The following is a 14,963-nucleotide window of genomic DNA, read 5'->3' as shown; positions in this document are numbered from 1 at the left end:
TTTCTAAAAGTTGACAGACACATGACAACAAATCTCAGTAAGCAGAGTTTAATCATTTATATTTATAGTTTTTCACAGGGACCTTTGTGGGACATTATGTTAATATGAACTTTTCACTTAAACAAATGTGAAAAAAAAGTAATTCCTGATTATTTATTTATTTATTTATTTATTTATTTGTACACTAACTCAATATCCTAATGGGGGAACCAATGTTTTAAATTAATATTAAATCAAATACAATTTATAAACAGCTAATCCCTGTGGAGAAAATTATGAAAATATATTTGAAAAGAAGGAATAGAAAGAGGGTAGTTCACATGAATAAGGGACTGAGAGGTGGAACTGAGAAAGACAAAGGGGAGAGAGGTTGAAAGGTCAAAACCTAAAGAGGAAGAAAGAGAGAAATAGGGGAGAGGGAAAATAACAGAAGAGGGGGATGGAAAGAATGCACTGAGGGGTCACACAGCAGGAAAAGAGGTGTTTTGGACTGAAAAATTTAAGGATAAGGGAACACTCAATAATACTTACTGGAGTTGAAGACACCTCTATTACAAAAAAATATATACTATGTACATCTTTAGATTATTCATGTTCTGCATTTTTATAACAGACGTATCACTGTATGGCTTTCTGAAATTGATATTGGACCTAACAAAAAGTGACTCAACAATAGTTTTTGTTCATTAAAGTGACAACACTCACAGCATCAGTGAGCAGCCTCTTTATCTATCATTTACCTATGGTCAGTATTATGAATTAAAGTCTGCAAAAAAAAATCCACCTCATCAGTTGTATGGATTTCCATTTTGGTTCAATAGTGAAAATAGTTTTTCTGTCTTGTGCTTTGATTTTCACATTATTCAGACCAGCTTATGGCCACAGTCTATACTACTGGACAGAGTGTTTCTTAAACAGCATTAATCTAGGTTGGATTGATAATAGTTATTAAGCCTCTTAAAAAGTGTTGATTCATTGCAAGGATACACTTCAGGAACTATCTGGTTTGGCAGTAACTGTATTGGTAGTGCTTGGCTCTTTCTTAAAAAAAAATTCATAGAACTTAACACGTGCCAGCCTTGAATAGTCAGTCACAGGATTCCTAGAGCATTCTTCACTTGCAAAATAAAATACAAAAAAAAAGACATGCATCAGTGTTTTACTCATCTAGTGAAGTAAAAATTAGACCATTTAAAAGCTGAATTAAAAAAACAAGAAATAGTTACACATTTTCACATGACCATGCCCAATAGGAATTCTCTTCAGGATTTGAAAATTATCTGGCTCTGCACCAAAAGGGAGTTTCACTATTACAGTATAGTTCACGTGCATGGCCCACGTGCTTTTCCAACTGACGGACTTATCTGAACATCTGCCAAGGCTTTCCACAGGGAGCGGTGCCGTCATGTTTACACAGTGGAGCTCAGTCTAACAGATTCCGGAGATGAAACTAGTATCCACATGTTTAAGGTCTGAACATGTGCAACTGGTTGAAAAGGGAGGGTGGGGTGTTTGTTTTGTACTGAAGTGCTAGCAGGCCACAGGAAAATGTCAGTTTGAGAACACTGGGTTTGCTGGGTTCTGATCTTTGAGAAGTGCTTCATTGATTAAACTTTTCGCCATTTTGGACACAACTGAGGTTATTTTAGGCACCAAACTGAAACAAACTTCTGGTCATTGTTTCTTCAAAACCTAAGAGTAAATGTATTGGTAAACCCAAAGATAGTCTGTTTGAGGACATTTGGACCATAATATGGTCAGATCACACTAAAGGAAAACCATACTTGAACCATTAACATACTTCGAAGTTGATATACATTTGAAAATAAAATAACTGGACAGCAGAGTCCTTTGGTAACAAGGAAACTGAAAATAAAAGTAGTAAAGCAGAAGAGAACATTTAAAGATTTAAAATCTCAGATAACCACCATTTGGAAATAAAATCTCTTCTAAAAGCCTGAATCATTTCCTGTGAAAGTGGAAGAAACATTGAAGATTTTCTTTAAAGCAGGCAGTCAATAAAGTACAAGAAAACCATGGTAAATGGTTCCCTAACATTGTGTAGGAACTGTAGTAAGGTAAAGTTAGTGGTTTTCTGCAGGTGTATACATTTGATAAGCAATTATTCAATTATAGTTCAATTTTACTTCCAAAAGTGTTTTAAATTGAATATGTGCAAGAGCACTAGGACTTAAACATGACTGCTTTTAAAATAAGTTAAGCCAATTGCACTGGTAGGACCAGAAAAGTGTAGTTACCAAGCCAATTTTCATCAAACAAGTAAAATAAAATCTACATGCAGTGGAGAATAAGTTAGAAAATACTCAGGTATACAATGACTTGAGCCATGGCATTTAAAGCTAGATTCAGTGGCAGTTTCACAGACACAGATTAGCACTAGTCTTGAACTACCCAATGTTATTTTAGATCGGGTGGTCCAAGATTAATGCTCATCAGACCAGGAAGCCATAATGGGCCCAAAAAAAAAAAATGGACACTTAATGGATTAACAATTTCTTGCAAAATGTTGCATGGGCGTACCAATAAACTTTACTTAAATGAAATGTGAATTTGCCACACACTTACTCACATTTTCAATCAGAAGAAATTGCACTGGCTGCATTTAGATGTTAACATCTCTTCCCCTTGCTTTTCACATCAACATACTGCCTTCCTAAAAATAAGATTAGACCATGAAAGAATCTCAACCAAACAGGTTTTTAGATGTTTATTTTTCTCCCCACACCAAAACAAGGCAGTTCTGAAAATACAGGCAGTCCTACAAAATAGCAGTTCAGTAACAAATCATATGCTCTCACACATTCACACACCTGGACACAGTTGGAGAATAAACTTCAATATAACAATAAAATATTACAATCAAATAAAATCCAACAATTGGAAAGGAAGGCAGCAAATGCTCCACTACTTACATTTTGCTGACCAGCAGCATTTAAAAACAAACAAAAAAAAAATACCTCCCTTAGCAAATGCTTGTTTGAACAGGACATGGTTTACAATGCAGGGATACAAGTAATTCTAACAAATTGCAATAATTCCTTGCACTTGAAATAGGCAATTTATTATACCTGGCCCGAGTGGTTTCAATAGTTTACAAAGACTACTGACAAGCCTACTTCAAAAACACCAGAATCAAAATTAAGATCTTTGTTTAATGGAATTACGCAAAAGGTGGCTCTCACACCCCTGGTTTGGGAATGAGTACAAACCATTTTTGATAAAGCATCTTCCACCACCCGTAAAAGAAAAATAAATCCTACAAAAAATGAAGTCTACAGACTAATAGTGAAATAATTTACAAAGGTGAAGATTAAGGTGGTAATACATGCTTTATAAAAATGGCCCTCAGTGAGTTTGTATTTGGCCGAGAAGGTACTTAAGGGACTTCTAAACACACACTTCCCTTCACTCACAACACTAATTCTGCAGGTGTATTATGAAATTGTAATATTCAGCTCCAAAGTGACCAAAACAAAAAATTTAAAAAGGGCTACCAAAAACAGCTTTGTAGTTAGAAACCAGATTTATTTTACTCAAAGCATGCTGTATTGTTACCCTATGGAGTGAAAAGGACTGCTGGCTATACTGGTACTGTATTAAATATAGGACTGCCTCACTGAAAGTTAAGGTCATAGAACACAAAGGGGAACAGACAAATCGCAGAACAAAAGAGGAGACCTAGGGTAATAAACCAACAAGATTTCTTTAAAATATGGTTGGATTTTGGCCAAAAATACTACTTCAGTTTTTCAGTGGAACATCCATCCATAATGGTCTCGATAAAGGAATCCATTTTAGAAAAATTGTCAACTAATCTTGAGGTTCCTAGCCAGAAAATTACCAAAAAGCCGAGTCAACCAAGACAAGACCCCATTTTCCTACAAATTGAAAATTTACCATGATTATCTTCCTTGCAAATCTGAAACTTTATTAAAATTGAACAAAAGTTTTAGTTGTAAAATTAAATTATCAGGCAATATGATTCCCCAAACTTCTAACAGAGGTGGAAGACAAGAATGATAAAAAGCAAAATCTTATTCTGTACCTGCCATAAATCAAATAAATTAAGTGCTTGAATGGGGAGTACTGATGTTAAGGAGGTACAGAATAGTTTCACTTTCCTGCTGAAAAAAAACAGAGACTGCATTACTCTACATTGTAATATTGGATCAATCTGGGAGACCTCTAACAGTGGCTTGAGACCTTGGAAGGTGGATACTGTGGATTGTGATCATAATAAACATCCTGATGGGCAAAGTTCAGTGCTGCAGACAGGCGAGGTGGTATTGCTGTGAAGCCCTGGTGCTTGTAGAGGAGATTCCAGAATGGTTTCAGGGTGGAGCCAGGAAACCCAGCATGCCACATTGAAGTCAACATGAAAGCCCAGGGATAAAGTTTATATTTGTGGGTCCAATTCATTGGAAATAAACCTGTAGTCCACTGAGTAGATTAAGAAATCTTTGACGCAATACAGACTTGGCAACTCTGCATGATGGGAAACCTACCAGTCCCCTCACCCCAACGAGAACCTGAGAAGAGCCCCTTCAACCTAGAAAACCCAAGGGATCAGGGCAGAGAGGGATGTGATTCTGTGCCCGAGGGACCAGCCCAGCATCACGGGGAGCCATGGAGCGGTACTCAGAGCTTCTTCAGACGGCTGTACAAGTCCCTCTTGCTCCTCTCGCCTGCCCAGCTGCGGCTGCTCATGCGGAACTTGCGCAGGTCCTCCTTGTAGTCCTCGTGGTGCATCGGTCTGTAGCCACAGGGTTCACACTGCGTCTGCATAGGAAAGAAGGGGAGAGAATAAGAGTACATCAAATATCGTTGCAACCAAGACTCAATTTGGCTGCATCAAACATAAAACCATAACCAGAAGTGGTACACGAAAGGGAGGGGGAGGGCGAGGATCCTCACCTCAAACCTGGGGAAGAATTCCTTGTATCCACCCTTCAGTATGTACAGCTCTGGGTAGTGCAGGTTGGGGTACTCGTTCATCATGCGGTCACGCTCCCGCACAAAGCGGCACATTCGGGGGCCGCGCTCGGAGGAGAACTCGCAGTGGAAGATGAGCAGCACCCTCTTGTCTGACGACAAGGGACAGATGGGTGTCTTCAGGAGGTATTTCTCCACCTCCTCCTCCTGGTGCAGGTTTAGGGCACCCTGTGAATAAGGACTAGGGTTAAATCAATGCAAGAGCTACAGGACAAACGGAAGTCTGTTCTGTTTTAAGATTGAACATTTGAGGTTTGACAATGCTTAACCTTCTGTTCAAAATTTAAAACTATTACTTTTGACACTTTAGCACTGGGAATGTCAGAGGATAAGTACAGAAGCATTTAGAACTGGATCACTTTCACTGAACACTTTAAATGACCAGTTTTTGGTTCCAAGAAATACTTAAGCAGTACTCATCTAAAAAGGAAATTAAGAGGGGGGTATGCAAGTTACCTTGATGTGTCCTCCTTCAAACTCGTAGGGGTATCGGCAGTCGATGACAAGGATCTGCTCTACTATGTGGCTGAACTCTCCATTTAGAGCTGCTACCATCTGAAAAGATTAACAAGGAAAACCAGGGTGAGAGGGAGTCTAAGCAAGACCAGAGGTTAATAAGCAAAAGACCATGTACAATTACAGATACAAATCTGACATCAACACTTTGGGAAAGCAATTACTTTAATGAATAATTAAGCACAATTCAAACCTCAACAGCCACACTTAACTCGGATGAGGGGGGCAGACTGGTGGTTTTATCACTATCACAAGGCAGTACAAGTTTCCCAAGCCATGACAGCAAAGTATGCAGACAATTGAGTGGGTGGTTGCAGGGGGTAAATATATTTTAACCTTAAGTGTTTGGATTAGGATCTCTTACCATGTCAGAAGTGATGTATTTGAGATCCTGATGTCTTCCTTCAACGGTTGGCAGAACAAAGGGCTGTAAAAAAATAATTGGAGTCTTATTAGTTGCTGCCAAATATTAAGATCAGGTACTTTATTTATCCGGAGCAACTTAAATTTACACAAGCATTCCATAGAAAGTACGGTCAGTATAGAACTGAAAGCATACATCCTGCAGTGAAGGCCTAGGCATGAGCTCAAGGGAGGGGGATCAAAAACATCCCACAATCCACATGGAGATTCCTACCAGCCATTTTAGAAAATGAATCAATGGTTCGAGTTACTGAATGCGTGAATCTTGCCAGTACAATTTAGTTGCATTGACATCAATGGATTGTTAGATCCTTACTTTAGTGAAGTCTCCAATCAGCTCTTTGACATCATTGTCCAGCAGTTTCTCAATTTCCTTCTCACAGAAAGACTTGGATCTCTGGGCGAGTCGGCAAGACTGTGGGCAAGACATGATACTTAAGTCTCTTCATCTGGGTTAGCTGGATGTTGTGAAGATGGAATTGAATTGAATTGAAACGCCACCATGCAGTGCTTCATACAATTTACATTATAGCTGTATTTAAAATAAAACTATACATTTAAGACATGCTGGAAATCCTGTAAATGGAAAAAAAAATTCCCCCAAAAAATGCATCACATCATAACAGCCATGCACACATTTAAGCTCGACTAAACTCACCATAGCCTGTGTTGCCTCCTCACTGCTCTCCAACTCGCTGACCTGAGTGCCGGCTACACTGCGCCGCCTCTTTACCCGCACCGGCGTGTGGTCGTCCCGTGGCCTCTCCACTCGCTTCAGCTGGGAGCGGCTGGAAGAGGCGGGCAGCGAGGGAGAGCGGAACAAACCACGAGGGCGGACCCGGATAATTGGCTGAAATAATTAATACAGGCACGGGGTCAGACTACCTTCACTTGAGAACACAGACAAAAAGTGCTTGCCAAATGCTACAGACAATGTTGATAAATGGAAGGACAGAGCATGGCTTACCGAATCCACTTCCGGGTCACTCCTCTCCCGGACCAGTGGAGCAGTGAGCAGGTTGGCCATCCCTGTGGGCATGTCAGCATCATTCTACCGAGGAAGAAAAATGTATGCTTAGTAAAGGGACTTTCCATGTTTATACATCATATTACAATTGCAGAACAATTCGTTGCTGCAGTTGCATAAGCTGCATCATAAATTGGAAATGTGATACTTCAAATTAGCTGAATGTTGCATGAACTCTACCCTGAACTAGCCCCTGGGAATAGTGGGGGAAGAATCCCCTTCAATACCTTTCCAATCCTAAAAACACATTTCTACTAAATTTATGCATTTAAAGTGGTATTCTGCTACCCCCAGTCTCACCTCTAGATCGTCATCCAGGATGTCTAGAAAGCCATCATCGTCATCGAGGGAGGAGGTCAGGGAGGAGCGGCGCAGGGTCACAGGACTGTTGTCATCCAATGAACAGAACCGCTCCAACGGTGGGGGAGACATCTGTTAAGGAAAAATGTACCAAAATGTTCAGAACCCGAACAGCTATCGATTCTGTGGCCACAGAGGCGGACACTAGATGTGCCGAACTACAGATTATAATCCAAACTAACAACACTGCAATTGAACAATCAAGTTTAGTGACCAAACGTTTAACCTTTTAGTTCAAAGTCTCCTTTTATGCAAGCATTTTAACCTCAATATGTGGATCAAACGCTGGGCAGCGGGGCATTTTGTAGACTCACCATCAGTGCTGGGGCCGAGTTGGGCCTGGAGGCAAAAGCTTCTTTTGCATCCCCACTATGGAAAGAGCGCAGGCGACTTCTGGATACAGGCCTGTCGGGCTTCTTGAACTGAAACCCCTCCTGCAGAACGAGGAAAGGGGAGAGCAAAAACTTCAATATCTTTTGCTTTAATATTTCCTGCTCTCAAGTAGTCAGTCTACACTAAAAAGAAAAGGTGTAAAGAAAAAGATGCAATTGTGTATTTAGTCTTAACGTACATCTAACCTGTGCATTTCTAGTACCTACAGTGTAATTGTGTCTAACAATTATAAATAGCATTCAATTATAAAATAGATTTTAAAGTTAAACTTTGATGTCATGTATGCAGTTTGTAAAAACCTCTCAGCCTGGCAGACACCACACTCACTTCACGCATATTCTCCTTGTTGTTTCTGTCCGCTGGGCTATTGTCATCTTGACTAAAGATGCCAAAACTCCTGGGATCAGAGTCTTTTTGCTTGAGTGCTGGACTGGAGCCCAACAATCGCATCTGAAAAACAAAAATGGAAGCAAACAGGGTTCAGACAGGATGGCCTTTTGATTCCCCTAGGGAAGTAACCCTCTCGGCATGCACTTTCCCCTTTTACATCTTTGAAAACCAATCCAAAAGAGTATTTAGTTTTACAAAAATCCACTTTATATGAAGCACAAAAAGGAACTCATATTCTGAACAGAGGATGTTAGCTCACTATGCGGTACACCAATTGGCAAATAGAACCATGCAAGCTGGGAAACAGAGGAAGTTTACAATATAACATTTTCCTTCCAGTTTCTTGGCAAACAGGAAGTCCACAAATAACTAGAGTTCAGTTTGAGAGGGGAGAGAGAAAAAACAAAGGCTTACCGGGAATGAGTTTATTCTCCGGACCGGGATCTTGTTCCTATGGGTAAAATAGAAAAGCAAGTTTCATTAAAATTCATTCATACCATTAATAAATTTACAACTTTTTTCTCCCTTAAATTGGAGATAACCCCAAATGCATTAGGATAGGCTTATCACTTATGCTATAAACCAGTAAAAATACAAAGTTCTGCAGAGGGAAGGTTTGCCCAGTAATTACACCTTTGTTCTGAAATCCCACATTTCCTACTGCTACCACCACCATTTAGTCTGACACTGGAATTAAAACAAAAAAAAAAACTGAATTTCACACTTGGCTTTGGTCATAATTCAGCAGGTTCATAGCCTGACCTCAGCCATAAAACTTCACCCCTCTTTCAAGAATGCTCAGGTTAGGTTTCATGCAAACCTAACAAGATAAGCGCATAAACCAAACCGTGTTCTAATCAGATTATATCTATATATTCCACACTTTGCATTTATGACCGACTGTACTAGTAAGATTGAGATCATATCCAAATACTTACTCTTTGATCACTTTGCCCGACTCCAAGATGGCTTTTGCAAAACTGCAGAGGAAGAGGGAAAATTGTTTTACAATCCATGTTCAAATACATTGCTAAAGCTTCACTGCAGAAATGTACACATCACCTATAATCTAAATACTGGAGGGAGGAACACAATATAATCAAAGCAAGGCTGATGTCCACCTTCGAGGACTGCTGAAAAGACCACCCCTCCCCACATGAACCATAAAGCAATTATAAAAAAGGCCTCCCTATACCTCAGCCAACTGCGTGGTTAATTAGACCCTGACCCACATACAGATGAGAGCAGCTAAATGCAGGACGAGGAAGCAGCTAGCAGACAGCCAAAGAACTCAATTAGACAAAGAGCTTGAGGAGGGTGGCCTCCTTTTGTAAAGGAGATGGTGGGGGTCAGAAAAACTGGATCATAGCCCATATCCACCTGTATGCAAAACAGATAGAAGGGAGGGGGGGGTCTGCTAAAATCTGCCATATGCCTTTTCCAAGGCATCACGCCAAGCCCCCACAGCATGAGCCTTTTGTTAGGGTATCCATGCGGCAACAGAAGAAAAGTGGGGGTTGGGGATAGGGGCTGAGTGTGGCTTTTACAATAGGAAGCGGCGTTTGGTTCAGCTCACTCAGGCAGAAAGCTGCAAGCAGCTCTATTGAGCACGTGTAATACAGAGAGGACCCCCCCTCCCCTTTTCACTGAACACATCAAAACAAGGGACACATGGGAAGCGTGCCAAATGCCACAGACTGAAAAAGGGGGGGGGGGGGCCTAATCAAAGATTAGTCTGAAATACACTTGAGGGTGCAGAGGAATCCAGTTTGCTTTAACCCCTCAGAACTAAAACTGGTGACAGCTGTGTAGTGGCCAAGTTGGAAAGCCTGAAGCAAATTTAGAAGGTAGACCTATTCAGTAACTTGGAGACAATGAGCCAAGGAATTTAGGCTTAGCAGATGTCTGTCCCCTAAGAAAAGGCATTTAAAAAACTACTGGCACCTGATAAACCAGGTACAAACTTTTCCTTTTAGACAAAATGATTTAAGTTATTTCTGAGAACATGGACAGTGCACAAAACTATTAGATGCATCTATATTGAGAGAGATACATTTTAATCTTTATTCAATTATATAGAAGTAATTCAAATTTAGACAAATCAGAGGACACGTGGTCCCAGGGACCGACTGAGAATCCCTTGGATGATTTGCAGTTACCCAACCTTGTCTATCCATTTCAGAAAATGGAAAATAAAAAGATAAATGTGAAGGATTAGAAAATAGCAAATTAGTCTTTTGATTCCCTAGCTTCTGAGAAATTGGTGCCAAACTGCCAAAATTACCACTAAAAAAGAAAAACATTTACTTTAAGTGGACACCTATGCACAAGCAGTCCCCACACGACAGATACCTGGTATCACAGCCACAAGCTCACTTCCCACAGCCCTTTAAAACCATATGTCCAGGATTGTTTATTACACCTATTATCCCAGTCCTACATCCTGAGAAAAGGGGAGCTCAAGAAACACCTGCCTTCAAGATCTTTGAAGTGAAAACCCAGTATCAAATCAAGGATATTTGTTTGAAATTAAAAGCCAGAAAATGCCTAAATACAAGCCACTGTTGCCATTAACATTCAAGGTGCACTGCAGAGATTTACAGGGTTGTAAGTTTGGGAACCAAAACAGATTGTTAACGCATCTGAAGAAACTGGGGAAGCAATGGCTTTGCAATACTGTACTGCACAGGCAGAGAAAAGGGCTCCCTAGCGTCAAAACCTTCTGAAACCGAGATGAAAGGAATACCATTTACTAAGCAAGGAGTCAGATCTGCCAGACTAGATACTCCACATTATGCATCAAATTTGCATGAAGACCTGCTTGTGCATAGTGAGCAAAAGACGCAGAACTCCCTACTTCAGCAGTCTGTGGTTTGACATTTGCATGCTCTGCTGCAAAGAAACACCCTGCTGCTTCTCACAAGTCTCTGCTAATCAGGCAGCAGAGAAACAAACCTGCGGATAGCCACAAAGCCAACAAACCAGCCACCCACCCACTCCTTCTCTAGGCAGGAAAAAGGAAATATTTTGTAAAAAGGGTGGTCACTAAAATTTAATCTTATGCTATAAGAAGGCTCGATTCTTATTTTGAAAGGCTTAAGACTAAATTAGTCAACTTTTCTGTAAATAAAAATGTAAGTACATTTTGGAGCATTGACTCACTCGGTAAAAAGAGAGGGATACAAATGCATTTAAAAATGTCAAACGGGATTATAGCTTCCCTCCTCCCATCTCATCAGTTTATCAATTAAGTACTGAATAAAAGGTTTAGATCTCCAGGGGGCATTGTGAACATGTGAATGGTCACCAGGACTATTGGAAGTGCTGCAGTGGCCAGATGCTACAGTGGAGCTGGGAATTGCTCCCTGACTGAGCAGTCAGTTCTTCAGCTAATCTACTTAATCAGATCCCGCAAGCCCAGCTGCCCAAGTCAAGCCTCAAATCAGCAATTACATTAATCTCCAAACCAAGCAACCAGTCTTGCTTGCAGTATGCACAGTTAGATTACAAAATAACGGCACAAATGTTAATTAAAATTGAAGCCCACGTCACTTACGTCTCTTCGATGTCAATGGGGTCCATAGGGCTGGGGGAATCCATGCCAAGGCCTGGAAAAATAAGCATTTCATTAACCCAGCAATCACAAGGAAGAGGTTTGTTCAGGTCTGGTTTTAATTACTAGATCAAGTTTGCATAGATTGTCCTTTTATGAATGTTATAATGTAAACCAACAAAAAGTACAAACTTCATTGTAGGAACCAATATTAGGCACCACCCATGAATTAAAACGGACCAATAGGATTTCAATGCAAAATACCCAACTTCACAAGTAACTATTACACTTTAATTCCAGGCCACACATTAAGATGAGTCTTAAATGGACCAAATGACTCAGTTGAATCTCCCTACTCTGATCAAGCTCTGAAGAGCCCTGGCTCACACACAAAAAAAAACAGGATTAAAAAATCAATCTTAAAACGGCAGCAAGTCAAAGGCTCCACTGAATGCATTACGCTTGATCTGCTTCTGGATCTCGATAAACATTATCAAAAGTGCCAACGTTGACATGAAAACCCTTTATGTCTAAGGCTATAGTGGGTTACTGATCAGGTCAGCGAATAGTGCATGAAAGAAAATCTGTTTGCATGGCCAATCTGGATGAATCTCAGTACCAACAACTGCAGATCTGAAGCCACTATTATTACCATCATCAGGAAGGGACTGTCGGAGAAAAGGTAGTGAAGCTTACCGGCATCAGACGAGGTATCCGAAGCGAAAGATGGGATCTTGAGGAGGGGGACATTGGACTTTCGTTTTGGGGTATCACACTGACTGTAGAGAAAACAATTACACATTAGCCTAAATAGGGGGAACACACTAATTTCCAGAATGACAACAGCCCATAATTATTTCCCATTATCTGCGATTTATCAGTTATCTTTATTCCTATGCTTTACAAATCTTAACTACAAGTAGTCACAAGAGTATTCAAGTGGAAAGTTGTTCCCAATTGATTGCAATATTAGGTTAACCAACTGTACTGTTCTATAGGGAGTATACAGGCTATAATTGAAAATCAAAGGCATCGACACAGCGCCCTCACGTCTCCAAAAAGGCATTGCTTTCTTTCCCATGCTGTCTGTTCCCGGAACATGGGGAGGATACGCGGGGAAATTGAACATGCATTTAACGTGAAATTACAAAGCGCTTAACATCTACATTACGTATGAAGCACAGATACACAAAACAGCCAGGCCTACTCCTCTCACACTGCGCCGGCACCATCACAACACACACCACACTGATAATGTAAAAATACGCCCTTACCTCCCGAGCACTGCGAGGTTAGTCATGTTTAATGCCAGATTGGTGACCGGGGAAAGAACCGCGCCAGGCTCCGCAGAGAAGAGGTTTTTAATGCAAGGCGAGTTTGCGGGCCCAATCCCCGGGAGCACCAGCGAGGAGAGCCGCGGGTCTGCGTTGGGCCTGTCGCCCCGGCTCTTGGCGTCGGCGCGGACGGGGCTGCAGTCATCGAGGCGCTGGTATTCCATTCCGAGGCCGCCCAAACCCGCACGATTAGGATCAATTTAATAAATATCCCTCTAATTATTTATACCTGCGGTTGTCCAGCTTTCTTTTAAAAAAAGGAGGTGCTGGTACATCAGTTAAGGGTATACGCAGAATAGTTATAGGATGCGTATAGTTAGTTTAATATAGAAGTAATTTAGGCTTCAAATTACGAAAAAGAAAGCTGATCATATAATTTAGACGGCAAAGTATACACACTGTAGTGCACTTCAATATAATAAGCTACCAATTCAAATCAACATACGTAAATATTTGGAGCATGATATGCTTTTTCTATGACCTGATTAAAAGAAGAGACAAATAAATTAAATTAAATTAAATTAAAACGTTATTCATCAGAGCACATTCTCGCAGATGCTTTCGGTCAGAGAACGAGCCCCTCTTCCCCCTCTGACCTCCTCCTTCTGCTCTGAATTATTACATTTGCGTGCATCCTCTATTTATGTTCAAAAGTAAAAAGTTTTATAGCGGCAATCCTTCCAACCAATATACGGCGGCCTTACATCTTCCGCCTTTGCATCCCTCCAATCAGAAGCACGCTTTTATTTCCAGCCATTCCCTGCCTGTCTGAAGGCAAATACGACCTAGCAACGGGTGCGGGTCACAGCCAATTAGAGTTGGCCTCCCGGCGTGCGCCCTTCCAAAGGCAGCCAATGAGAGGGCCAGGTTAGACAGTGGGGGCGGGGAAAATGTGATATTTTTTTCCCGCGGAACAATTCAAGCAGTGACTAAACGCCCACACTGACGCTAGCCAATCACAACCGCGCTTACAAACTCTCAACCGGGATGTTCTATGTGTCTGTACTCACGTTTACAAGGGGAGTTACATTTTATATATACAAAAAAAGTATGTTCAACTTAAACATTTAACGTCATAAAATATGAATTTTCGTTTTAGTGTTTTAAATTAGTTCCGATTTATTTCGAAATAAACTGAACTGTATATTAAATTAACCTTTGTAATTGTGCGCTGCACAGTACTCCCCCCCTCTTAAAAACGTTTCCAAACGAACAGCTGTTTGTTCAAAAAAAGGAGAGGGAGTTTTACATTTGTAACAAGGAATACATTGAGCAAAATGTAATAGGTAATAGAGTTCAAAATAATTATACATATTTTCAAATTAATAAAACCCAATGTTAACGCGTTACATGATAGGCATATATGTTTTTTTTTTTAAATATCCTATGCGTATCTGCTTTCTATTATGTGTCTGAAAAGGGTTTATAGGAAACGTGTTTGGTGGTTTGTGTAAAAGTACAGTACAATGTATGCAAATATATGTATTATCAGCTTATGCATTGCGATTATGCTTTTTCAAGCACAAACACGCATCAGAGCAATACATGTGAGCGGCCAGACAGCTGACTGCGGCCCGATCCTGCCCGGCCTCCCTCCCTCTCTCGGTGCGCAGCCAAGTGTCTCTTCCTGCGCTGCACGTTTTGCTTCGCCTGCCGCCAAATTGTCAATATCTGGAAAAAATCATATAGGCTATATTAAAATGTGCAAGATATATACGAGAAACACCCACGAGAACAATCATCACCATCTTAATAGTTATTATTTATAATAGTTATAAGTTATAGTTATGATTTGTTAATTAAAACTAAACATAACAATAAAAACATATGACATATCAGTTGTTCAATGCAGTTTGCTGCTCTGATTTTAGTTTTGCTGAAATGGTTGTAAAGAGGATTTTATAGCTCATTATCTGACCATAAAAGGTAGGGTTTTATTGTTATGTTGCCTGCT

At 40.4% G+C, this 14,963-nt stretch overlaps 1 protein-coding gene across 1 annotated transcript; it reads right to left on the bottom strand.

Moving 5' to 3' along the window:
* Nucleotides 1–2,713: 2,713 nt before the first annotated feature.
* On the bottom strand, nt 2,714–13,689 carry cdc25b (cell division cycle 25B). Its single transcript, XM_066718342.1, is given in 16 exon segments — nt 2,714–4,800; nt 4,936–5,181; nt 5,470–5,568; nt 5,894–5,956; nt 6,269–6,367; nt 6,611–6,802; nt 6,920–7,003; nt 7,280–7,411; nt 7,654–7,773; nt 8,060–8,182; nt 8,537–8,573; nt 9,061–9,102; nt 11,679–11,730; nt 12,372–12,454; nt 12,950–13,076; nt 13,079–13,689. Coding segments are annotated over 16 exon segments (1,716 nt in total). The 5' UTR covers nt 13,155–13,689; the 3' UTR covers nt 2,714–4,659.
* Nucleotides 13,690–14,963: the final 1,274 nt, after the last annotated feature.

Source organism: Amia ocellicauda, chromosome 12 (assembly GCF_036373705.1).
Source record: "Amia ocellicauda isolate fAmiCal2 chromosome 12, fAmiCal2.hap1, whole genome shotgun sequence".
Lineage (NCBI taxonomy): Eukaryota > Metazoa > Chordata > Actinopteri > Amiiformes > Amiidae > Amia > Amia ocellicauda.
The sequence above is the reverse complement of the archived record's forward strand: the minus strand, read 5'-3'. Positions and strand labels throughout refer to the sequence as shown.